General features: G+C 43.1%; 1 protein-coding gene across 1 annotated transcript in view; it reads right to left on the reverse strand.

Annotated features, from left to right (window-relative positions):
- NLRP11 (NLR family pyrin domain containing 11) overlaps window positions 1-27164 on the reverse strand; it is a 44859-nt gene that overhangs the window by 9406 nt on the left and 8289 nt on the right. The window contains exons 2-6 of the mRNA XM_023184442.2: window positions 25900-26240; window positions 14268-15837; window positions 13362-13523; window positions 7074-7241; window positions 1265-1435 (exon numbers count right to left, since the gene is read on the reverse strand). Of these exons, the coding sequence (XP_023040210.1) occupies window positions 1265-1435; window positions 7074-7241; window positions 13362-13523; window positions 14268-15837; window positions 25900-26176 (2348 nt within the window). The 5' untranslated portion in view covers window positions 26177-26240. The remainder of the gene's footprint in view (window positions 1-1264; window positions 1436-7073; window positions 7242-13361; window positions 13524-14267; window positions 15838-25899; window positions 26241-27164) is intronic.

The following is a 27164-nucleotide window of genomic DNA, read 5'->3' on the forward strand; positions in this document are numbered from 1 at the left end:
TGTGGTGTTACCCTGCAATCAAACAAGTATTTTTACATAAAATATATAAAGAATATTGTGTCAGTTTGTGTGTTTTGGAATCTAGCAAGTCCTAAAAAGGGACTAAAGGGGGCCAAGAAAAAGGGGGGCCAAAAAAGGGCAGAACAAAAACAAAAGATGACCTACCGCATTCTTGTCTTTCTGGAATTTGGAAGCGTGAATGGGGAATTGTGTCCTTAAATACACGGAACTGCTTACTCCGTTTTGTTTTCTGACCATGTTTTGCACATCTCCACCCTTCGTTTTTGTACCTTTATGCCTCACTTGTCCCACTTTTTTGCTGTCTTTCATTGTGTTTGCCGCGCCCGAACCTTCTGGAAGACTGCCTTTCTAGCAACTTTCCCAGAGCAGAGACACAGCTTACCTACGAGTAACCCACAGGAGGCACAGATGCAGGGGAAGCCTGTCTTCCACCTTCTTGAAAGGAGACTCGGGGGGAAAAAAAGTCCTATTTCAAGGCAATCTAGCACCGCACCTTTCCTTTGCTTTCGTCCTTTTCGGGGTTCTCAGTTACATCTCATCCCACACGACACCCAGTTCACGTGTTCATTGTGAGAACAATAGCGGTTCCCTGGTCTTAGAAAGTCAGTTGTTATGGCCTAGGTGCTGTGTTTGGAATGTGGTGACCTTTTTTTTTTTTTTTTTGAGACAGAGTTTCACTCTGTCACCCAGGCTGGAGTGTAGTGGCGCAATCTCGGTTCACTGCAACCTCCGCCTCCCAGGTTCAAGCAAGTCTCCTGCCTCAGCCTCTCAAGTAGCTTGGACTACAGGCACCCATCACCACGCCCAGCTAAATTTTTTATGTTTAGTAGAGACAGGGTTTCATTGTGTTGGTCAGCCTGGTCTTGAACTCCTGACCTCATGATCCGCCCGCCTCGGCCTCCCAAACTGCTGGAATTACAGGCCTGAGCCACTATGCCTGGCTGTGACCACCATTTTTAACTCTCTCTCCAAAGATGGACATTTGGTCGTGTTATGACCCCACTGTCCAGATTGAGAAACTCAAACTGAAAAAAAATCCAGAAACATTTCTGCCAACGTTTCGCAAATCAACTGTCAACCCAGAGTATGAACGCAGACCTACTGAACTCCAAAGACCGTGCTTTCGGCTGCTTTGCTGTCCCTTTCCCTGCCACCGTTCTTTGATCGTGTGTTTAGATAGTCAATCTGAGCTTTAGAAGTCAATCTGAGCTGCTACGTGGTGAGCTTGTCTGAGCCAACTTACGCCAGGGAGGTAAGAGTGCAGTTGGGATGAAGCAAGGCATTGCACAGTATGTTCACCCCGTCATTCCTCAGCGGATTGTTGGTTAAAGTCAGTTTTCTCAGACTCCCGCCATTGACAAGGAGCGAGGCGATTTCTCCGCATTCACTGGCTCGCAAGTCACATTTCATCAAGCTGTAAGAGGAATCCAGAGATGAAAAGAGGCTCCCCCGTTTAAGCCATCCCCTCTTTTAAATTAAAAAAAAAAAAAAAAATCAGACCCAACGAAGTGAGATGATACCTACTTGGAAATCAATAGATCCCTCTGCTGCTAACCTTCCTCTCCCCACGCCACTTCTCAGAGTTCACATTTGAAGTTACAGATTCAAGAAGGGTTGTAAGTAGGCGGTTCCTTCCCCTTCTGCGTGTCTCCATGTGGCTTCCAGGGTGATGGTTCGGGAAGTCAGGGATCAAGCAGCCCCCCGACCACGGGATGTGGGTACCATTACGTTTAGAAATCTGATCGAGACCCTCAACTTACCATCACATTTACAAGGACTTCTGATGTTTTTCTGCATAACCTTGGGTGCCCCACATGCTCTGGCTCTCAACCATCTGTCTACTTTTTTTTTTTTTAAGATGCACAGATACAACCCAGGCTGGAGTACAATGGCACGATCTTGGCTCACTGCAACCTCTGCCTCCCTGGTTTAAGCGATTCTCCTGCCTCAGCCTCCTGAGTAGCTGGGATTAGAGGCATGCATCACCATGTCTGGCTAATTATTGTATTTTTAGTAGAGACCGGGTTTCACCATGTTGGCCAGGCTGGTCTTAAACTCCCAGCCTCAAAGGATCCACCCTCCTCGGCCTCCCAAAGTGCTGGGATTACAGGCGTGAGCCACCGCACCCGGCCTAACTATTCGTTACTCATTCTGTACCATCCTCCCTGATCCCCTCACTCTGTCTCAAGTCCACAAGCACATTCTTACTTTAGTGTCTAGTACCCTCATCTCCACTTAGTGATTTTCCCTGTGGGACCCGCTTTCAAAAAAAAAAAAAATTTTTTTTTCCTTAAATTATCCAGGAGTGGTGGTGCACGTGACTGCAGTCCCAGCTACTTGGGAGACTGAGGTGGGAGGATCTGTTGAACTCGGGAGTTCGAGGCTGCAGTGAACTATGATCATACCAATGTACCTCAGCCTGGACAACACAGCAAGACCCACCTCTTAAAAAAAAAAGAGAGAGAAAAAATAAGTAAAATAAAAATAAATGATCTTTTCCCAGATAGCTGCATGGTTTGCTGTCTCGCTTCCTTCAACCTGTCACTCAATGTTCTCTTCTTTAATGAGGACTTTGCTTACCATCATTCAACTAATATTGTCTACCATGTTTCAGGCATTGTATGAAGTTCCTGGGATACAGCAGAGAACTGGAAGAAATACGATGGAATTCCAGCATTGTAAAGACAGGGCTAAATGTATAATGTGCCTAGAAGATGATCAGTTCTTTATAGAAAGTAAATCAGAGTAGGACAGAGAAAGAAAAGGATGTATTCTACTTCCTTACGGGGCAACCACTGACAGAAGTCTGAACTCCTGTCTCACTGAGCCATCGTGCCTGGCCTGTGTATTCTATTTTGAATGAAAATGGAAGCCATTGAGGGTTTGAAGATTCGAGGACAGAAGAGTCACAAGATCTGACTTAAATAAGGTAGAATTGGCCGGGTGCGGTGGCTCAAGCCTGTAATCCCAGCACTTTGGGAGGCCGAGATGGGCGGATCACGAGGTCAGGAGATCGAGACCATCCTGGCTAACACGGTGAAACCCCGTCTCTACTAAAAAAATACAAAAAACTAGCCGGGCGAGGTGGCGGCGCCTGTAGTCCCAGCTACTCGGGAGGCTGAGGCAGGAGAATGGCGTGAACCTGGGAGGCAGAGCTTGCAGTGAGCTGAGATCTGGCCACTGCGCTCCAGCCTGGGCAACAGAGCGAGACTCCGTCTCAAAAAAAACAAACAAACAAAAAAATAAGGTAGAATTTTAGCAGAAACTTGAGAGAAGAGGGCCAGCTCTGAACCTCTAGGACAAGAGAATTTCTGTTAGAGGAAATGAGTGGAAAGAGTGAAAGAGTCTGAAGCAGGAGGTTTGGTGCTGTAAACATCTACCACAAACAGTGCAGCCGCAGCACGGTACATAGACAGGAGATGGGGAGAGGGTTAGCCAGGGCCACCCAGCGTGAAATGGTATATTCTACATTATTTTTTGAGACAGAGTTTTGCTCTTGTCACCCAGGCTGGAGTACAATGGTGTGATCTTGGCTCACCGCAACCTCTGCCTCTTGGGTTCAAGCAATTCTCCTGCCTGAGCCTCCCGAGTAGGCATGCACCACCATGCTTGGATAATTTTGTATTTTTGGTAGAGACGAGGTTTCACCATGTTGGCCAGGCTGGTCTCGAATTCCTGACCTCAGGTGATCTGCCCGCCTGGGCCTCCCAAAGTGTTGGGATTACAGGTGTGAGCCATTGCGCTGACCTGTGTATTCTATTTTGAAAGTGGAAGCTATTGAGGGTTTGAAGATGAAAGGACAGAGTCATAAGATCTGACTTAAATTGCCATTATCCTTAGCAAACTAAGGTAAGGACAGCAAACCGAATACCACACGTTCTCACTTATAGATGGGAGCTGAATGATGAGGACACATGGACATAGAGGGGAACAACACACACTGGAGCCGACTTGAGGGCTGAGATTCAGAGGAGGGAGAGGATCAGAAAAAATATCTATGAGGTACTAGGCTTAGTAGGTAGGTAATGAAATAATCTGCACACCAAACTCCCATGACACAAGTTTACCTATATAACAAACCTAAACATGTATCCCTGAAGCTAAAAGTTAAATGAACTAAAAAGAGTTAGTCTACCCTTGTAATAAAGCTGCTATATCAAAAAATAAACCTATGTTTTGCTTCAAACACAGACACACACACCCCCAAAACAAAACAATACAAACTAGATGAAAGTTGCTCTTCTACACTCTCTTTTCCATGTAGCAAGCAAAGGTATGGACGGGTAGGAAGTTCTGAAGTACTGCAGGTAGGTGGGAGATGGGCTGGTCTACCGTGCTTAGCAGTAAAGGAAGCAGGAAGGAGTCAGATGGATCTACTCTAACAACAGACCTAGAAAAGTTGTCTAAGCGAAGCCACAAGAAAATCTGTATTTGAAATGCCTATTTAAATATCAAAGTAAGAGGCTGAGGTGGGCAGATCACGTGAGGTCGGGAGTTTGAGACCAGCCTAGCCGACGTGGCAAAATCCTGTCTCTACTAAAAATACAAAAGTTAGCTGGGTGTGGTGGTGCACCCCTGTGGTCCCAGCTACTTGGGAGGGTGAGGCACAAAAATTGCTTGAACCCAGGAGGCAGAGGTTGAAGTGAGCCGAGATGGCCCCACTGCACTCCAGCCTGGGTGACAGCAAGACTTCGTCTCATAAATAAATATCAAAGTTGATATCTCTACAAGTACTTCATTGAGTCTGAATCCAGGAGAAATGTTTATAAATAAGCACCTGAGAGTCTTCATCACATAGAGGCTACTTAATGCCATGAATAAGAACACGTAGAAGGGGTATAGAGAAGACATTTCGAACCACTTGGAAATACCCCAAAGATAAGAGTCCAGGAAGATGAAAAATAAGCAAAGACAGCCGAGGAGGAACAATCAAGGTTTGGCAGAAACCAAAGACCCAGAGGAAATGTGTTCCAAGATCAAAGGAGTTTGGGGCGGGGAGGCATTGAGGTAGGGGAGAAGCTACCTACAGAGTGGCAAGAGAGTTGGGATTTAGCTGGGAGAATGTGATATGGAGAAAGGATGCTGAGTGAGATGGAAGGCAATGACTCTCAAAAACCCTGGAATCTGAAATATGTCAGAAAGAAAGTGAGGGGCTAGGTGCAGGGGCTTCCAGCACTTTGGGAGGCTGAGGTGGGTGGATCACTTGAGCCCAGGAGTTCGAGATCAGCCTGGCCAACATGGTGAAACCCCATCTCTACTACAAACACAAAAATTAGCTATATGTGGTGGCAAGCACCTGTAATCCCAGCTACTTGGGAGGCTGAGGCAGAAAAATCGCTTAAACCCGGGAGGTGGAGGTTTCAGTGAGCTGAGATCACACCACTGTGCTCCAGCCAGGGCAAAAAGAGTGAAACTCCATCTCAAGACAAAAACAAAACCAAAAACAAAACAAAACAAAAAAACAAAAAGAAAGGGATGAGGGAGGTGAAAGGGTGAGAAGCTGCTGCTCAAATGGCGGAAGGACCCAGTAGGATTAAAGGGTGGGAAGATTTGCTTATAAGACAAAGTAGCTTGAGAATATAGGAGATGCTGTTAGAGCATGAGGTACTTGAAATTGAGAGTACAAGCGAAATGCACTTATTGGAGATGAGGTCTAGCAGGTAGCATTATCCAATATTGAGTCACTAGCAAATAGACTTACTGAGCACTCAAAGTATGGCTAGCATGACTGAGGCACTGGATTGTTAGTTTTACTACATTTACATTGGTATTTATTATTTATTTATTTATTTATTGAGATGGAGTTTTGCTCTTGTTGCCCAGGCTGAAATGCAGTGGCACCATCTCAGTTCACTGCAACCCCTGCCTCCCGGGTTCAAGCGATTCTCTTGCCTCACGCTCTTGAGTAGCTGGGATTACAGGCACCTGCCACCATACCTGGCTAATTTTTGTATTTTTAGTAGAGGCAGAGTTTCACTGTGTTGGCCAGGCTGGTCTCGAACTCTCGAATTCCTGACCTCAAGTGATCCACTCCCTCTGCCTCCCAAAGTGCTGAGATTACAGGCGTGAGCTGCCAGGATTGGCTAGTTTAAATTTAAAGGTTGATTCCAAATTATTGGAAGACTTAAGTATGTTTAGGACATGGGCATGTGAATTAGTTCTCTCAATTGTAAATTTTATGAAATCAATATGGAGGTCAAACAATTCTGATGAAAATGTGCCTGAGTGGTGATGTTCTCTGAAATACTGGGTTCTGTAGCCTTTATACAAAAAGGAATATAAAATCACATCAATACCTTTTTGTACTAATGACATATGGATATAATTTGATATGCTTTGTTAAAATACTGTTAAAATTAGTTTCAAGGCTAGGCATGGTGGCTCACGCCTGTAATCTCAACACTTTGGGAGGCTGAGGCCTGTGGATCACCTGAGGTCAGGAGTTCGAGACCAGCCTGACCAACATGGAGAAACCCCGTCTCTACTAAAAATACAAAATTAGCTGGGCATGGTGGCACAAGCCTGTAGTCCCAGCTACTTGGGAGGCTGAGGCAGGAGAATCACTTGAACCTGGGAGTCGGAGGTTGCGGTGAGCTGAGATTCCAACATTGCACTCTAGCCTGGGCAATAAGGGTGAAACTCCATCTCAAAAAAAAAAAAAAAAAGAAAATTAGTTTCACTTGCTTCCTTTTACTTTTTAATGTGGCTACTGGAAAATTTCAGTCTGTGGCTTGAATAATTTCCACTGGACAGTGTTTTAGGGTTTGACTAGTAGTCTGTACTTCAGAATGACCAGAGGAATTAGATCATTAGAGAAATATCAGTCAAAGGAGGGAGAAGCCATGTTATATGAAATATCAATGTAGAAATTCAACTCAAAAGACAGGAATAATGTTGGTGAGAGAAATCACATGCTAAAAAAAAAAAAAAATTGAGGAATGAATGACATGAAAAGGTAGGAGCAGGTAGTGTTATTGAAGGGGCACCTCGATCCACCAACACCCAACCATTCCCCTCACATGCACTGAGCTTTCAGCTCAGCAACGCCTCACCTCAGATGACTTATTTGGCATGTGGGCTTGTCCAGGATCTCACGCAGAAGTGAAAACATATTTAAGGAAATGGACGTACAGTTGAGGCTCAGGTATATCACGCTCCGGTTACGAGCCAAAGCCTTGAGTAACTCTTCAAAACCGGAAGCAGTCGAGATGTAGGACAACCTGTGGAAGACAAAATAGCAGGAAAGCACCAGTGAAGGTTCCAACATCTTCTCCGCAATTTCTCCTGCCTGCCTCACTTCCTTCTGTAACAAAGATTCTCAGTGGATTACGTCCTCACATGTGGCTCCCGATCTTACATTTTGAGTCAGGTCAGAAGACTATTGCTAATTTCAAGGTCAGCTTGTTGACTTTGAAGTAATCCCCTGGGTCTTTACGCTTAAGCGGGACCCACAAGTGGGATACTCAGAATACATCCACATGCACAAAGATACTAAGATACATCCACACACACAAGTTTAACCATGTTTTTCTATACTGAGAGCAAAAGCCAAAATATGCTGATGGCTGATACAGCCACGGGATCAACCACATGTAAATTATTCAGTTTCAGCAGTCCTCGCCAGAGCAATCAGGCAAGAGGAGGAAATAAATGGCATCCAAATAGGAAGAGAAGAAGTCAAACGATCCCTGTTTGCAGATGACATGATTCCATATCCAGAAAACCCCATAGTCTCGGCCCCAAATCTTCTTCAGCTGATAAACTGCAAAAGTTTCAGGATACAAAAAGAGAAAAATAAAATCAATGTACAAAAATCACTAGCATTCCTATACACCAGACAGCCAAGCTGAGAGCCAAATCAGAGGTGTAATTCTATCCACAACTGCCTCACAAAAAATACCTAGGAATACAGCTAACTAGAGAGGTGAAAGATCAAAAGGAGAATTACAAAACACTGCTCAAAGAGATCAGATGACACAAACAACGGAAAAAACATTCCATGCTCTGGAGAGAAGAATCAATATTGTTAAAATGGCCATACTACCCAAAGCAATTTACAGATTCAATGCTATTCCTATCAAATTACCAATGGTATTCTTCACAGAACTAGAAAAAACTATTTCAAGTTCACATAGCACCAAAAAAGAGCCCCAATAGCCAAAGCAATCAATCCTAAGCAAAAAGAACAAAGCTGGAGGCATCACGCTACCTGATTTCCAACTATACTATAGGGTTATGATAACCAAAACAGCATGGTACTGGTACAAAAACAGACACATAGACCAATGGAACAGAATAGAGAGCCCAGAAATGAGGCCACACAACTACAACAGTCTGATCTTCAACAAAGTTGACAAAAGACAAGCAATGGAGAAAAGACTCCCTTCTCAACAAATGGTGCTGGGATAACTGGCTAGTCATATGCAGAAGACTGAAACTGAATGGCTTCTTCACACCACATACAAAAACCAACTCAAGATGGATTAAAGACAAAATGAAATGCAAAACTATTAAAACCTTGGAGAGGTCGGGTACAGTGACTCATGCCTGTAATCCCAGCACTTTGGGAGGCTCAGGTGGGTGGATCACAAGGTCAGGAGTTGAAGACCAGCCTGGCCAACATAGTGAAATGCTGTCTCTACTAAAAACACAAAAATTAGCTGGGCATGGTGGTGGGTGCCTGTAGTCCCAACTACTCAGGAGGCTGAGGTAGGAGAATCGCTTGAACCTGGGAGGGGAGGTTGCAGTGAGCCGAGATCATGCCACTGCACTGGGGGAACCCAGCAAGATTCTGTTACAAAAAAACCCAAAAAACCAAAAAACAAAACAAAACAAAACAAAAAAAACAAAAACTAGGCAATACCATTCTGGACATAGGAATGGGCAAATATTTCGACATGAAGATGCCAAGAACAATTGCAACAAAAGCAAAAATTGATAAATGGAATGTAATTAAACAAAAGTATTTATGCACAGCAAAAGAAACTATCAGAGTAAACAGACAACCTACAGAATGGGAGAAAACCTTTGCAAACAATGCATCTGACAAAGGTCTAATACCCACATCTAAAAGGAACTTAAATTTACAAGAAAAAAATAACCTCCTTAAAAAGTGGGCAAAGGATGTAACAGTTTTCAGAAGGTGACATACATGCAGACAACAGGCATAGGAAAAATAACTCGATATCACTGATTAGAGAAATGCAAATCAAAATCACAAGATACTGTCTTACACCAGTCAGAATGGCTACTATTTAAGAATCAAAAAATAACAGGCCGATCGTGGAGGCTCATGCTTGTAATCCCAGCCCTTTGGGAGGCCAACGTGAGCGAATCACTTGAGGTCAGGAGTTTAAAACCAGCTTGGCCAACATGGTGAAACCCCATCTCCACCAAAAATACAAAAAATTAACCTGCTTGGTGGTGCATGTCTGTAACTCCAGCTACTCAGGAGGCTGAGGCAGAAGAATCACTTGAACCTGTGAGGCGGAGGACCAGTGAGTCGAGATCGTGCCACTGCACCCTAGCCTGGGTGACAGAGCAAGACTCCACCTCAAAAAAAAAAAAAAATATATATATATATATATATATATATATGTGTGTGTGTGTGTGTGTGTGTGTGTCTTATATAAATAAAACACATGCTGGCAAGAATGTTCCCATTGTTGGTGAGAGTGTAAATTAATTCAATCATTGTGGAAAGCGGTGTGGTGGTTCCTCAAACAGCTAAAAGCAGACCTACCATTTGACCCAGCAATCCCATCACTGGATGTATACTCAAAGGAATATAAATTATTCTACCAAAAAGATACATGCACATGAATGTTCAATGCAGCACTAGTCACAATAGCAAAGACCTGCAATCAACCTAATGCCTATCAACAAGATTGGATAGATGTGATACATACATACCATGGAATACTATGCAGCCATCAAAAAGAACGAGGGCGTGTTTCTGGTGTTTTTTTTTTTTTTTTTGCGGGGGAGGGTGGGGGGCAGGAATATGGATGGAGTTGGAGGCTCTTATCCTTAGCAAACTAACACAGGAACAGAAAACCAAATACTGCATGTTCTCACTTGTAAGAGGGAGCTAAATGATGAGAACTCATGGACCTGAAGAGGTAAACAACAGACACTGGGGTCTACTTGAGGGGAGGAGGGAGAGGATCAGGAAGAAAAAATAGGTACTAGGCTTAGTACCTGGGCATACAGTCTTATAGTCTATATACAAAATATGTATGTCAAACCTGTGACCTGAGTTTACCTGTATAAACAAACTTGCACATGTACCACTGAACCTGAAGTTAAAAAATAATTCATGGCTGGGTGGGGTAGCTCACGCCTGTAATCCCAGCACTTTGGGAGGCTAAGACAAGCGGATCACAGGGTCAAGAAATCGAGACCATCCTGGCTAACACAGTGAAACCCTGTTTCTATTAAAAATACACAAGTTAGCCAGGCATGGTGATGCGTACCTGTCGTCCCAGCTACTCGGGAGACTGAGGCAGAGGAATAGTTTGAAGAGTCAGAGCAAGACTCTGACTCAAAAAAATAACAAATAACAATTCACAGTTTCATTGAGGAAAAAAAAAGTTGTCCTAGAGTCCCACCACCACCACTGGCCCTCACTCTCCACCCCGGAAGAACGTTTTTCGTCACTCCCTTGGAGTTGAAGCAGGACATCAGGGCAACAGCTTTGGTCATTGTCTCTAAAGGCCAGCTAGAGAAAACAGGAATCTCCAAGTCAACATTAGAGACAGACAGGAAGGGAAATGTGGAAGCTGGCCAACCCTTGGAGGAATAACTGAGGACTGAGGATCCTATGGTAAATCCAGACGTAGGACACACGGGCAGCCCTTTTAATTTACTTCCCAGCCTATGTGGCTACTTGGTGGAAGCCTGGATGTTTTCCATGTTGCTGTATTTCTAGAGTCCTTTACCCAGCGATTCTCTTGATCCCCATTTTACACCAACTTCTCTCCCATGTCTTTGCCCTGTGTTGCAACCAAACTGTTTAAGGATTTTAAACACACACACACACACACACAAAATGGAGTCTCACTCTGTTGCCCAGGCTGGAGTTCAGTGGTGCAATCTCGGCTCACTGGAAACTCCGCCTCCCGGGTTCAAGTGATTCTCCTGCCTCAGCCTCCCAAGTAGCTGGGATTACAGTTGCATGCCACCACACCTGGCTAATTTTTGTATTTTTAGTAGAGACGGGATTTCACCGTGTTGACTAGACTGGTCTAGAACTCCCGACCTCAAGTGATCCACCTGCCTCAGCCTCTCAAAGTGCTGGGATTACAGGGTTAAGTCGCTGTACCCGGCCTAAAATTCTTCAGTTCTCCTCTCCATTTTCAAGTAGGCTTTGCAGCTCTCACTGCCCTTCCAGAACTGTTGTTGGCCAACAATGACTTCCACCTTGCTAATGTCATGGGTCAATTCTCAGTCTTCAGTCTCCTTGAATAAGGACCACCATCTGACACAGCTGACCTTTCCTTCGTTAGTAAAGGTGCCTCACTGGGATCCGAGGATACCACACGCCGTTGGCTTTTCCTTCTAGCCTAATGACTCCCTCAAAGGCCTTCGCTAGTTTCTGCTTTTCTCCCCAACCACTTCATGTTGGAGAACTCTGGGCAACAGTCTTGGGATCGTTTTGCTTCCTGAACAACATTCCTATCCTTGGTGAATTCAGTCCTTGGCTTTAAATATACATGTGTGTCATACACATGTATATATGAATGACACATTTTACCTTCAGTTCAGAAACATTCCACACTGCTCTTTGGACACCTAATAGACATCGCAACTTTAGCTCAAACAACGTTAGACTGACCTTCCTCAAATTCTTGCTCCCGCCATCGTTTCCCATCTCAGTGGCAATTCTCACGTGGCAGTTTCCAAAACAAAGATCTTGGGGCCATTCTTCTATCTCCTAGTCTAGATTTAATCAAGGAATTATCCTTTGTCAACATACGCCCCAGAGTTGGCACCTCACCAACCTCTACTATTAATACCCTCAGAGGCACCATTGATTTGCACCCGGCAAACACCAAGAAATGGAGCCTCCTCTGAGCTTTCAGATTCTGTCCTACGGTCCCTGATTGGCCATTTTTAAACATAGTATCCAGAATGAGCTTCTTAAAATACAAGCCAAATTATGGCATCTCTGCTCAAAACCCCTCAAAACTCCTCACCTCACTCCAGAAAACCCAGTCCCGACACTGATTTACAACACCGTGATCATACCATACATACTTGTGAGCCATTTCTGTCGTACCCTTTCTGCCTCCCACTGGTCTAACCACATAGGTCTCTGAACACAAAGCCTTCGTTTCATGGATCCCCACCCCTCCCATGGGATGACCAACAGTTTATTTGGCTCATTCTTTCACCTCATTCAAGCCCTTGCTCAAATCTCACTTTCTCTATGGAACTTATTTCTACGGCTTGTACCCTCCCATACTCCTAAATACCCACTTATGCACCCTGACCTTGCCATTCTTTTCCCCATAACATCATTACCCTAAAATACTTTAAAATGCGTGTACTTATTATGTCTGCCTATATTCTGCCTCATCAGATAGCAAGCAAGGAAATTTGTCTTTTTTCCCCATTGATATATCCTAGTGGGGTGTTTAGACAAGCACCCCAAACAAAGTATGCATTCTTCTCGAATGAAAATAAAGCTAACTCCTGGGCTTCCGGAATCCTAAGATCACATATGTTGATGTGTACTGAATAATTTAGTGACATTTCCTATACAGCTATTACAAACTCAGATAAATACTCATTTTCCCAACGACTGTTTAGGCAAGTACAGCTGTTTTTCACCTGATTCTAATGCATTCCCTAGGAAAGAAACTGCTAGACTCCTACCCTGACCCATTTTTGCTTTCTTCCTTAGGATAAATCCAGTTGTTACTATTTCTTCCTGATTCCAAGAGACTACTTTCCCAGTCCACCTTTGTAGTTATATGAAGCTGTGTGAGGACAAGGTAAACAGGTCAATGAGATGCAAGCAGAAGTGATACAAGAAAGAGTTTTGAAAAGGCTCCATCAAGGAAGCTCCTGAAGCTTCTAGATCAACCTTTCCTTCTCCCTTCTGTTGCTTCCTGCCTTGAAGGCAGCCATGATGACTGGGACCTCAGATGCCATTGTGGCCCAAGGTCATCTTTATCATAGACACACTAAAGATGGTTGACAAGTACAGAAGGAGCCTAGGCCCTGAAAAGCCTGACCTGAAAGTATGTTTTGTATATTATCTTCTCCCAGAGAAAGAAAAAGATCACCGTTATTCCTGGGGGAACCTCTAAGGCAGAAGTTGATATAGTACTTACTTGAGTGTACGAAGTTTACAGCTAGAATGCTCCAGGGCTTTAGACAAAATCCTTTCTGAAATATCATTAAGGTCACTGTCAAAAAGATGCAGCTCCCAGAGGGTGTCCATTGTACAAAAAAGAGAGCAGATCTCTCTCCAGTAGACAAGGCTCTTCATTTGACTACATAGAAGAAAAATTGAGTTTTCCAATGGAATCGATTCAATTCCAGCAATTTGTAAAACACGTAAATTAAAGTATCTTTTCAGAGTGTCTGTTGTCTGACCCAGACTTAATACCAGGCAGCAAGAAATAAAGTAGGGTCAAGCATGAAAAAACGACATTCAGATCCACTAAAGTAGTTGATGATTCCATATTCAGGTAAAATACATCTGAGTGCAGGGCCTTTAAATACGAGAATATTTTAAAACTTCAATATTAAAAATCAATGTTGCATGTTTTGTGCTATCATGAACATTCCTATAATGTAACAATACAAGGTTTATTTCTGTTTAATCTATACAACAGATCTGAAGAAATTAGGTTAAACCACTGGTTTGCAATGAGGCAATTCTGCCCCTCAACAGACATTTGGTGATATAGATTTTTGTTGCTGTCACAGGTGGGGAAAAAGGGACCCTACAGGCCACAGGAGAGACCAGAGATACTGCTAAACCACTGACAATGCTCAAGATAGACCCTCACCACAAAGAATAGCTGGCCCAAAATGTCAACAGCGCTGAGGCTTAACTCAAAGTTTGAGTTTAAACAGCAGCAGAGAGATTTAAGTCACGGGTCTAATTGGAAGCTCAATTGGAAGTGAAGTTCTTCATGGCCCCGAGTTTGTCTTGTTCTGGTCAACAAGCTCTAGAATTACGGGCAGGTCTTAGGAAGACACAAAAGAGGATTTATTTTTTAAAGACTCACCTAGCAGTTGGCCTTACAAGTGGCTCTTTGTATTCAAAGATGCGCTGAACACTCAACTTAAATGTCCTCAGGTGACAGCAGTACTCCAGACAGTATAGTGAGACCATCATATCCTTGTTTGATTGAAGGTACACTGTAACCTCCTTGAGAGGGTTCACAACCTTCTTCACAAATTCTTCTTCCTGATTCTCAAAGAGACAGTAAAACAAAGACCCATGGTGCGTCAACTTTTCCTGGTCTCGGCCCAAATGTTTCATGTATTCCACCGAGTACCTCCTGAAGCTCTCTACCATGGGTAACTGGCAGCCAAAGGTTGTCTCAAGAATCTTTCTCCTGTTTTCATTTAGGAGACCAAAAATGAAAGTAAACACTTGATTAAAGTCACAGTATTGTTCTCTCTTCTCTTTGTACTCTCTGCCGCCTGAGGGGATCAGACAGTTGGGTACTGCCATCAGAAATGCAATGGCTGCACAAAACTCCTGGACGTTCAAGTGTATGAACTTGTAACGGTCTTTATGAGTGCTGCTCGGCAAAAGAATATTCACAGCCTGCAACACAGAGACATCAGCCTCGGTAAACCCAACACATCTGAGGTCTTCACCACTGAAATTGAGGGTGCTCAGAAACAGTCCTCCTGCAGCCAGCAAACACAGACGTTTTAGGAGACCTAGGTGATACTGATTGGCAGTGAGTCTAGCCTCTGATGTCAACGCATCAGCAAGAAAGTGGGCATGTAGATCAGTGGGTGTTTCACAGCAGTGTTGGGGGTCATGCCCCTTGTCCATCTGCCGATTCAGGACAGTACATGTGATCCAGCATAGGTTGGCGACTCGGCACAGACTCGTGAGTATTTCATTGTCATGTACAAGCATGAGGGCTGTCGACGCTCTCTGGCGGTTGTTAAAGAAACAGTGAAAATATAGCTCCCTCTTCTCATTTGACAACTGCAAGGTCACGTAGCAATCTGTGGTTTTCAAGAACATTTTGATGTTTTCCTCCCTCGTGGGCCTTGAGGAGATGAGGAACCAGCAACCTGGAGCCATTTGTCTCTTTAGCAAACTGACCAGGAGAATTGGAATTGGAACTTTCTGGGTGCTGTTACTACACAAAGCATGTTCATTGACATTTAACTCGAACCTTAGGTTGTCCACGTCCTCGAGGATAAAAAGGAGTTTCTTGGGATCAGACAGGATGTCTGCAATTGGAGCCTGGCCATCAGGCCAGTCCTTGGCGATCAGCTCAGCCAAACTGCTGTCGGTCATCTGGTTTATTTCGTGAGAAGTGAGGTGAACGACGTACGAGATCATGTTCTGCCACATCTCGCCGCTGATCCACTTCATCACAGCCAGGTTTATAGTCATAGTTTTTCCAGATGCTCTATCTCCTATCAGGAACACATTGAGATCGTTGGCTGAATAACAGCTGGTAGAATCGTAGGCTAATTGAAGTACGTACAACACATCTGACGCAACGTTACAAAAAAATTTATAATGAAATTCTCCAAAAGTGTGATTTTCCCATCGCAGGGTGACTTTTCTCCTTATGAGAGCCTTGCATGCCTCCTGATTACCTAATCCAGCGAGTATGGGGCAGAAAATAGAACAAAGATAGAAGTTCAAGATGTAAGAACAGTTTTAGCTTCTTTTCATGTTTACAGGAAAAGTGTAGTAGAAATTTTTTACTTACTATATCACAAAGATATAGGTACAAAGATATTTACTATCATGTTGATTTGTTTTTGAGATGGAGTTTTGCTCTTATTGCCCAGGTTGGAGTGCAGTGGCACGATCTGGGCTCACTGCAGCCTCCACCTCCTGAGTTCAAGCGATTCTCCTGCCTCAGCCTCCTGGGTAGCTAGAATTACAGGCATGCACCACCACGCCTGGCTCATTTTTTGCATTTTTAGTAGAGAGAGGGTTTCGTCATGTTGGCCAGGCTGGTCTCGAACTCCTGGCCTCAGGTGATCCACCCGCCTCGGCCTCCCAATGTGCTGGGATTACAGGCATGAGCCACTGCACCTAGCCCATGTTGCTTTAAAGGAAAAGGGTTGAATAAAACCTATTTAACCCATACAATGGAGTTGACAGATCTGTTTGAGCATTGCTCTTTATCCTGCAAGGGCTTCCCTCTCTTATGTTGGCATCAATAACATATTTCTTTCCTTTTTGGGGGTTCCCTAGCATTTTATGTAGCCTTCAATTATAATGTTTCGTTTCACACCCAGTTTTTCCTTCGAGGCAGTAACTCGAGTTCAGGGACTGTGTCCTGATATGGTTTCAGCTCAAAGTATCTACCTAGTACATCTTGGCCTGTCAGTCATGAGTTACACGTTCATCTTTCCTTCCATTTTCTTGTTTGTGCATATTATTACTTAAATCTGGATCATTTAATGAACTACTTAAGATAAATGAAGTGATATATGGAATAAAGTTAAAATGTACCATAAAGGGAGTCTTATTTCTTGAGAACACACAAGATTACACTCCCACTGCAAAAACAAAAATGTTAAGACATAAGTATAAAGCTATCATAGAGGTATGATACAGAAATGATCCAAATAAGTGAATTCCTAGAAGAAGATGACTTCTGCCTCAGTGAACAGATACCTGAAAATGTTTTTATCCCTGGGTAAGGGCAAGCAGAAGAGGGAGCCTGGCAGCCTGGAAGAACTTTGATGGGATAAATAAAAGCCGGCAATTCACAGCTGCAGCAGGGCTGGTGTGGTGGACCCGAATGTACTGGAATGTGACACACTAGCTCCCCGCCGTGGAGATGAGCCTGATGGATAAATAGACCTGATCCCACCCTCAAGACTACCAGGGCTGCCCAGTTCCGATTCATCACATCCCAACAGCTTGGCAGAGACAGGACTTTCTCCTTACTGTTTTTATATACGATGTTCAGTATACAATGAAAAACAGATTCAAAGCAGAAAACCATGATGATGATGGTGAGTATGGTTCGTGGTTATAAACCATGATTTATAATAAAGAAAAAAATCTTTGGAAGATGTCTATTTAGGTGTGTTTTTTTTTTTTTTTTTTGGACAATTTACTGATTGGGTTATCTGTTTTCTTGTTATTGAGTTCCTTATATATTTTGGATATTAGTTTTGTATCATACATAGTTTACAAATATATATTCTCCTAGTCCAGGGGTCTCTTCACTCGTTTCCTTTGCCATTCAGAAGCTTTCCAGTTACACACACGCACACGCACATGCAAACACAAGAGAATAAGTATGTGAGACAATAGATTTGTTAGCTTCATGTCAACATTCCACAATGGAAGCATATCTAAACATCACATTGTCCCTTATAATTATGCATAACTATTTGTCAAAAGTAAAATAAAAACTGAATAGAAGCATACGTACATATAACCCAGCTTTTGGAATTAGGAGGTAGTAATTTTATAAGTTTCATAATATATTACATATATATCCCCATATATTATGTATATAGAGTATAAGAATCAGATGGATGCTCTGTAACTTAAAATATACACTGCAAAACAAAGAATTCACTGGAATGGTTGAATAGCAGATGGTACACACAGAAGAAACGATGAGGGGCACCAGCACAGATCAATAGAACTGACCTGACAACCACAGCGGAAAAACAATCACAAAACCAATCAGACCATCAGGGATCTGTGATACAATATCAAAGGGTGACTATAAAATACATATAATTACAGTCCCAAAAGGAGAGGAGATGAGAAGGTGTTCAACATCACGAATCAGAAATGCAAGTAAAAATCACGATGAAATATTCCCTTCACACCTGTTAGCATGGATATTATCAAGACGACAAAAGGTAAGTGTGGGTGAAGATGTGGAGAAAAGGGAAGCCTTGTGCACGGTGTGTGAGACACCGTCAATCAGAGGAGTCATTATGAAAACTGATGTGGAAGTTCCTCAAAAAATTAAAAATAGAACTACCCGATGACCCTGAAGCTCTTTCCTGAGAATGCTTTGTGGTCAGAGAAGCCTGTCAAGGACCTTTGTATTTTCTACAAACTTAGTTCAAAACCTTAAGTTTATTCTTCAGTCCATTCCTCCCTCATCACTTTTTATGATGAACAAAACCACCACCACCAGGCTGCATCTTTATTCTCTCCCAAAATCTCCTTATCTTCAAGTTCATAAATGTGGATTTTCTACTGTTATTTCAGAGAACAACCTTGCTAAACTTTTCACCTGTTAAGGTTCCCACCTGATAAAGTCCACTGAAGGTCAAAGGCATGTTGAAAACTTACTAAAATGGTAGAGGATGGCCAGGTGCAGTGGCTCACACCTGTAATCCCAGCACTTTGGGAGGCCAAGGCGGGTGGATCACCTGAGGTCACGAGTTTGAGACCAGCCTGGCCAACATGGTGAAACTCCGTCTATACTGAAAATAGAAAAATTAGCCTGGCATGGTGGCAGGCACCTGTAATCCCAGCTACTCAGGAGGCTGAGACAGGAGAATCACTTGAACCCAGGATGCGGAGGTTGCAGTGAGCCAAGATTGTACCACTATACTCTAGTCTAGGAGAAAAAAAAATTCTAAAAAGCAGAGGAAAGAAACTATAGGTGAAGTAGTTTCTTCACCTGTAGTTTCCTCTACCCTTTAATTACTTGACTTGTAGTTTCTTTCCCCATTGAAAACTTCGAGGCCCATCAGGCATCTACCAATTCCCTGTCCCACATCCAAGGCTCCATTTGAGTTGTTTTTCCACTGGGAACAATCTATGTAAGTACTAAGACCTTTTGCATTTACTACTGCAATATGTGAAGTCATCCCAGAAGAGGTACTGGGTGAAGAAAGTGAAGAAAAGAAACCAGGTCTGACATTCTCTTAAATATCTGCAATTTGAAGAGAAGTAAACAGAGCAGGTTAACAAGTACCTCATGAGGAAGTGACAGCACAACAGTCTTGAGAATAAGATCATCAAGAGAAGCAGGAAGGATTTCTATTTTCTCAGGGCACTGGGCAGAGCAGGAGGGGAAGGGCATTGCAATGTCCATGGAATTGAGAAACGCACTGAGTGGACTCAGCCCTGCTATTGACATTTAAAGGGTCTCCATGGAGGACACAGCCATGGTCTCTAGGAAGGAGGTCTCTCAAACTCTGGTTCACTCCCCCTGCCATTGACACCCTCAGCAGATAGTGGTAAAAATGTAAGGGGTAACAAGAGATTACAATGTGGCCTAGGATGCATGTTCAGGAGACTTTACACCAGACCGATATCAGTCTGTGGCCTGTTAGGAACTGGGCCCCACAGCCGGTGGTGAGTGGTGGGTGATTGAGCCCTCCTCTGCACTTACAGCCGCTCCCTATTGCTCACATTACCACCTGGGCTCTGCCTCCTGTTAGATCAGTGGGAGCATTAGATTCCCATAGAAGAGTGAGCCCGATTGTGAACTGCACATAGGAGGGATCTAGGTTGCACCCCCCTTATGAGAATCTAATGCCTGATGATCTGTCACTGTCTCCCATCATCCCCACATGGGACTGTCTAGTTGCAGGAAAATGAGCTCATGGTTCCCAGTGATTCTACATCATGGTGAGATGTAGAATTATTTCATTGTATATTACAATGTAATAGAAGTATACGATAAATGTAATACATTTGAATTATCCCCAAACCATCTACCCCACCCATTCTGGTCCATGGAAAAATTGTCTTCCTTGAAACTGGTGCCAAAAAGGTGGGGGACTACTACTTTACACTATACCAGGACGAGCTGTACATTTTGGACACAGTTGTCCTTGATAAGCTTGAGCTACATAAGAAAAGAGAAGTGAATGACAGGATAACCATGCAACATAAAAGTAAAAAGTTGGCCGGGCGCGGTGGCTCAAGCCTGTAATCCCAGCACTTTGGGAGGCCGAGACGGGTGGATCACGAGGTCAGGAGATTGAGACCATCCTGGCTAACACGGTGAAACCCTGTCTCTACTAAAAAAAAAATATACAAAAAACTAGCCAGGCGACGTGGCGGGCACCTGTAGTCCCAGCTACTCCGGAGGCTGAGGCAGGAGAATGGCGTGAACCTGGGAGGCGGAGCTTGCGGTGAGCTGAGATCCAGCCACTGCACTCCAGCCTGGGTGATAGCGAGACTCCGTCTCAAAAAAAAAAAAAAAAGTAAAAAGTTACTAATTCTGGAAGAAAACACTCAAGGAAGGAAAACCAGTTTACCACCATGTCGAGGTACTTAAAGTGTAATTTTTAAAATATCTAAAATATAAAGTGAGGCATGGTTGGAGAAGATGGTGGACCAGAAGCTGGTAGCGTGTACCGCTCTCATGGAGAGAGAACAGAGTGGCAACACCAACTCTTCAACTGGATTATCTAGGACACATGAGATTCATCAAGGAAGCCACACAACCCGTGGAGAACAGAAGAATGAGACAGGACAGCCACCAGCCCAGGACTGGCACACAGCCCAGGAAGGCCCCCAGCCACAGGGAGGTGGTGGGTGAGCAAGAATCCCCATGGATCGTTATTTTACAGTATATATCCAAACATCAAGTTGCACACCTCAAGTGTATGTAATTTTTATTTGCCAATTACATCTCAATAAAGCCAGAAGCATGTAGGTATGGAAGGAAAAGGTCCAAGAAAATTGTATGGCCTCAAAATACAGAATATAGACAGAAAGATCAAATTTGGGTTACAGAAAAAAATCCTTATAATTATAGAGTATATAAATATGGGTGACAACTGTTTTAAAAAAAGGAGACCATCCTGGCTAATATGATGAAACTCTGTCTCTACTAAAAATACAAAAAAAATTAGCTGGGCATGGTGGCGGGCGCCTGTAGTCCCAGCTACTCAGGAGGCTGAGGCAGGAGAATGGCATGAACCCGGGAGGCGGAGCTTGCAGTGAGTTGAGATTGCGCCACTGCACTCCAGCCTGGGCGACAGAGCGAGACTCTGTCTCAAAAAAAAAAAAAAAAAAAAAAAAAAAGTCACATTGTCAACCTGCTACTACTAATAACCTAGTTGATGTTTAGGAGTCTAGTTAAATATTAATTCTAGTTATATTTTGAAGGTGTGGTTTGAAATGATCTTTTAAAAAGATTTGTCGTAGGTATTTGAGGTTTATAACATGGTGTTATGGGATACGTATAAATGGTAAAACAGTTACTGTAGTGGGATACGTATAGATGGTAAAACAGTTACTGTAGTGGGAGAAGCAAATTAGCATTATTGCAGTTACTTTTGTGTGCGACAAGAACCGCTAAAGGATACTAATTTAACAGAAATCCCTAATACGATTTTATTAACTACAGTCCTCATGTCTTACATTAGATCTCTGGACTTGTTCATTGTACATAACTGCTACTTGTTGGAATGATCAGTTTAATGAATCCTTGTTTCTTGACGTATTAAAATACTGAGTCTGTAGTGCTTTACATTAGAAGGCATATAAAAAGCAGCTTTGCCAAGGCTCCATACCTGTTAAACACAGCTGCGGTTAGAATGCCAGTATAGGCAACTCATGTGTCTGTGCTCTTAACCAAGAGAGTGTCTGAGCAGCATCAGGCAGAGAGGGTCTTAGGTTCTCTCCTTTTCCCACCACTGACCCTGCCCAGGAAGCAGGTAATAGAAAGTGTCATTTGAGGCACTGGCCTGTCACCATCCACACTACATTGGGCTTATGGCCTCACCCTCAGGAAAATGGAGTGTATCAACCTGAGCAAATTGCAGAGTTCAACAGCTGACTCTTCATCCGAGAAGACACCTGACTTCAATGAGTCCCTGGACTCACTGAAGGAAAAAACACTAACAACGACAAAAAAAAAAAAGCCAGTTTATCTAAAAGGACTTACCATGTGAAGGTTTTTATGGATCATACCTCTGTTTCAGTATCACTTTTTTTTTTTTTTTGAGACGGAGTCTTACTCTGTCACCCAGGCTGGAGTGCAGTGGTGTGATCTTGGCTCACTGCAAACTCTGCCTCCTGGGATCAAGCAATTCTCCTGCCTCAGCCTCCCAAGTAACTGGAACTACAGGCACCCGCCACCACGCCTGACTAGTTTTTTGTATTTTTAGTAGAGATGGGGTTTCACCGTGTTAGCCAGGATGGTCTCTATCTCCTAACCTTGTGATCCACCCGCCTCGGCTTCCCCAAGTGCTGGGATTACAGGCGTGAGCCACGGTGCCCGGCCTCAGTATCACTTCTTTATCCATTATAGATTACTTCTTCCATTCCAATTGTTCTCCTGTCTAGATATGCTGATATAACTCACTTGTAAAAACCTTGGACGGATACCCATGAGAACTGATAAATCCTTACTCCTTCAGCAGGAGCCCCAGAATGGGGATGGCTTAAGATGTTTTTAACCTTATCCAAAAATGCTTAGGTGAAAATTTGATAAATCAAAACGGGCCTAAGTATAGTAGAGAGTGTGACTTTTTTTTTTTTTGGATACAGGGTCTCGCTTTGTCATCCAGGCTAGAGTGCAATGGTGCAATCATGTCTCACCACAGCCTCTGCCTCCCGGGTTCAAGCAGTTGTCCCACTTCAGCCTCCCAACTAGCTGGGATTACAGGCACACGCCACACCTGGCTATTTTTTAATTTTATTTTGTAGAGACAGGGTCTCGCCATGTTGGCAAGGGTGGTCTCAAACTCCCAGCCTCAAGCAATCCACCTGCCTCCGCCTCCCAAAGTACAAGCATGAATCACTGCACTTGGCCTATTTTTACACATTTGTATCTGTGACTAGAAAGTTCCTGAAGGAGATAGCTATTAACATTAGGTATAGCTCAAGGTTGTGGGATTCCTGGTGACTTTAGTTTCTTTTTTTGTACTTTTTGAATACTGTATGCTATGTAATAGATTTTTTCTGGTTGTAAATTTATATGGGAGAAGATGTGAAAAGCAGTTTTCAGCTTTCAAATAAGGTGGGTGAGTGAAGCATGCTAGCCAAATTTCCCTACTGCTCACCGGATTCTGCCTCAGACTCTGTATCCTCTCATTTTGTGCTGGAGGTTTAAACCTGGGACCAAACCTGGACCTGGTCCACGAGATGGTTTTACTTAAATTTCAAGCCATTTTTTAATTTGAAATAGCTGCCAACCATTAAATGTTAAAAAGAGGCAGACACTCCAGATCTCTGGTTTCTCATCACATCACAAGGGCTGGTAGTCCTGGGGCCTCAGTACCATTTTCAAATATTAACAGCAGTTTAGTAGATGTTCAATCATTTGTTTTAGGCTATGACTGGAGACAACCTGAAATCTTTTCCTCCATGTGACCAATTAAGGGACAGTAGTAAACCTGAACATATATTTTACCTAGAGCTGGGCAGCCACTTTGTACATTTTCAGTACCTGCCTGGCTAGTCCCTATGAGTCTTTCTAGATGGCTAGAGGATATACAATGGATAGGCCCAGGCAGAGTGGCTCATGGGGTCAGGAGTTCGAGACCCGTCTGGTCAACATGGTGAAACCCCATCTCTACTAGAAATACAAAAAGTTAGCCGGGTGTGGTGGTGGGTGCCTGTAATCCCAGCTACTCAGGAGGCTGAGGCAGGAGAATTGCTTGAACCCAGGAGGTAGAGGTTGCGGTGAACTGAGATCAGGCCACTGCGCTCCAGCCTGGGCAACAGAGCGAGACTCATAAAAAATTATATATATTTATATTTATATGTGTGTGTATATATATATATTATATATACATATATGTATATAAATGTATATACATATAATTTATATACATATAAAAATATAAATATAAACATAACTATAAACATATATGTATATATGTATATTTATATAAACTTTTATGTATATATGTATGTATTTCTATAAACATATATGTATACATGTATATATTTCTATAAATATATATTAAGATATAAATATAGATATATAAATAAAATGGATAGAAAAGACATGACAAGACAAAAAAGCCTGGTATTTAAAGTCAGTTATGTCCAGGCCTGGTGGTGTGTACCTGTCATCCCAGCTACTTGGGAGGCTGAGGCAGGAAGATTGCTCGAGCCCAGGAGTCAAGGCTACACTGAGTTATGATTGCACCACTGCACTCCAGCATGGGCAACAGAGAGCCTGTTTTTTTTTTTTTTTTTTTTGAGACGGAATCTTGCTCTGTCACCCAGGCTGGAGTGCAATAGTGTGATCTCAGCTCACTGCAACCTCCGCCTCCCAGGTTCCAGGTTCCAGCAATTCTCCTGCCTCAGCCTCCCGAGTAGCTGGGATTACAGGCGTGTGCCACCACGCCCAGCTAATTTTTGTATTTTTAGTAGAGACAGGGGTTTCACCATGTTGGTCAGGCTGGTCTTGAACTCCTGACTTCAGGTAATCCACCTGCCTCAACCTCCCAAATACTACTCTCCATGATCTTTACACAGAGCCCCCTACTTTTCTGTAACTGGATCTTACGGTAGGAGTTTACCCGGGCTGCTAACTCTCCATGATCTTTACACAGAGCCCCCTACATTTCTGTAGCTGGATCTTATGGTTCTAGGACAGAGCCCCATGCTGGGAAATCTGCTCTAGCTTAAGTACTTTGAGTCTAATCCTTTGGCTGGCTACTTTCATAGAAGCTGGTTAGCATAATAGAAAATAAAGGTAGAATCAGAAAGCCACAAGATAGAACACGACCCTCATCCAATCCATCCCTGGTCCTCAGGAGACTTCCATTTCTGAAGACAGGTTCTTTGGGGATGGAAAAGTCACGTATCAAAACCACCAAGCTAAACAACTCCATTAGCAAGTAGACTAAGGACACGAATAGACGCTTCTCAAAAGAAGACACCAAATGGCCAATATCTGATAGTCCTTGAAAAATGAATATGAAAAAAATGCTCAACATCACTAATGATCAGGGAGATGCAAATCAAAACCACAATGCGATCCCGCCTTACTCCTGCAAGAATGGCCATGATACAAAAAAAATTAAAAAGATAGATGTTCATGTGGATGTGGTAAAAGGCAACACTTTTACACTGCTGGTGGGAATGGAAACTGCTATGAAAACCAGTGTGGATATTCCTTAAAGTACTAAAAGGAAAACTAACCATTTGATCCAGTAATCCTACTACTGGGTATCTACCAAAAGGAAAAGAAGGCATTATACAAGAAAGACGTGCACACACATTTATAGTGGCACAATTCGCGATTGCAAAAATATGGAACCAGCCCAAATGTCCATCAATCAACAAGTGGATAAAGAAATTGTGAACACACACACACACACACACACTACTCAGTCATAAAAAGAAATGAAATAATGGCATTTGCAGCAACCTGGATGGGACTGGAGACCATTATTCTGAGTGAAGTAACTTAGGAATGGAAAACCAAACATCGTATGTTCGTGTAAGTGGGAGCTAAGCTATGAGGATGCAAAGGCATAAGAATGATACATTGGACTGCAGGGACTCGGCGTGAAGTGTGAGAGGGAGGTGAGGGATAAAAGACTACACACCGGGGACAGTGTGCACTGCTCGGGTGGTGGGGGCACCAAAATTTTAGAAATCACCACTAAAGAACTTATTCATGTAATCCAATACCACCTGTTTCCCAAAAACCTATTTAAAAAAAAAAAGGCCCAACACCCAGCTTCCTGTCAAGTGCCCCGATTTCTACCCACCCTTCTCATGACCCCACTCACATTTTCGTCTGCCAATGATCTTCATACAAAGTTCTTCCTTACGCATCATTAGAAATATGCTGTATAGCATATTCCATATATACTGTCCCTCATAAGAGATTGGCAACAAGTTGGCCAGTTCTTCTTTCGTCGCCGTTAAATTAATCAGCGGAACCTGTGGCAGTTTGAAATCCAGAATCTTGCGTGCCAGATACTTCTTAAAACTCTGAAATTCCTTGTCACTGAGATTCTCCAGATACCACAGCAGGTCAAAGTCAGTAGAATTCGATTCTGCCATCTTGCTTCTCCAGGGAAGGCAGACTTCAAAGAGAAGGGATTTTGAGGCACCAGAAATAGGAGATCTAAAAAACAGATGTGGAATCAGACAGTCAAACCACACGGTAATGCCAACTCATCCAAAGCTGACATCCTAGAAAATTCCTGTGGTGTGATAGAAGCTCCTTTCTGATAGACCATCAATGATAGGTCTGAACTCTTTCTGTCTGGGTCAATGGCCTTGTCAATCGATCTTGGTAAATTTCTAGGTTCTGTTAAGGTAGAATATCAGTTGTGTTAAAAGGCAACATTCTTATGGTAAAAGTTATCCCTGATTAGCAAATAGCATATAGGTTGAAAATTGAGTATCATATAGAAACTTTGGAGGGGAAGTGTTTCTTTTGACATTGTCACCCCTGTGCAGATTGGAAATCTATGCTTATGGTCTGTTACAAGATAGGCTGTTGTATATGAAACTGCTCTATGCTAGAATAATCTGTATAGCAATCGGCTGTATTTACAATGACTATACTCCTTGGAGGTATGTCTTTGATACAGATAAGGACTCCTAATGAAGAGGCAACTGTTGTAATAAGCAAATAGGCTGTTTGTGGTCTTGTATGCTGCTGAAAAGAAATCTAAGTTATGATGTACTCTGTTCTGTCTCGTTACTATATAAATGAGCCAAAGACAGTCCCTAGGTTCTTTTTTTCACTCTAGGCTGAAACCTGTTAGCGCATAAAGCCCACTGGCTTCAAACTTTTTTTATACATCCAATTGTTTCAAACACAGCCCAAATAAGCAGATTTTTAGTCATGTAGAGCCTGCCTGCTTTGCATACCTCACAGAACTGCTCCCAGCATCTGCCAGCAATAGGTAAGTCCACAGGGCCAAGATGACTGCAAGGTGCTCCTGCCCTTCGGAGCTCTCGGACCCAGGAGCTGCTCCTCCCCACTGTACTGAGTGGTATCGCCTACACACACACACACACACACACACAGACACACACA

The sequence above is a fragment of the Piliocolobus tephrosceles genome, chromosome 21 (assembly GCF_002776525.5).
Source record: "Piliocolobus tephrosceles isolate RC106 chromosome 21, ASM277652v3, whole genome shotgun sequence".
In the NCBI taxonomy this organism is placed as follows: Eukaryota; Metazoa; Chordata; class Mammalia; order Primates; family Cercopithecidae; genus Piliocolobus; species Piliocolobus tephrosceles.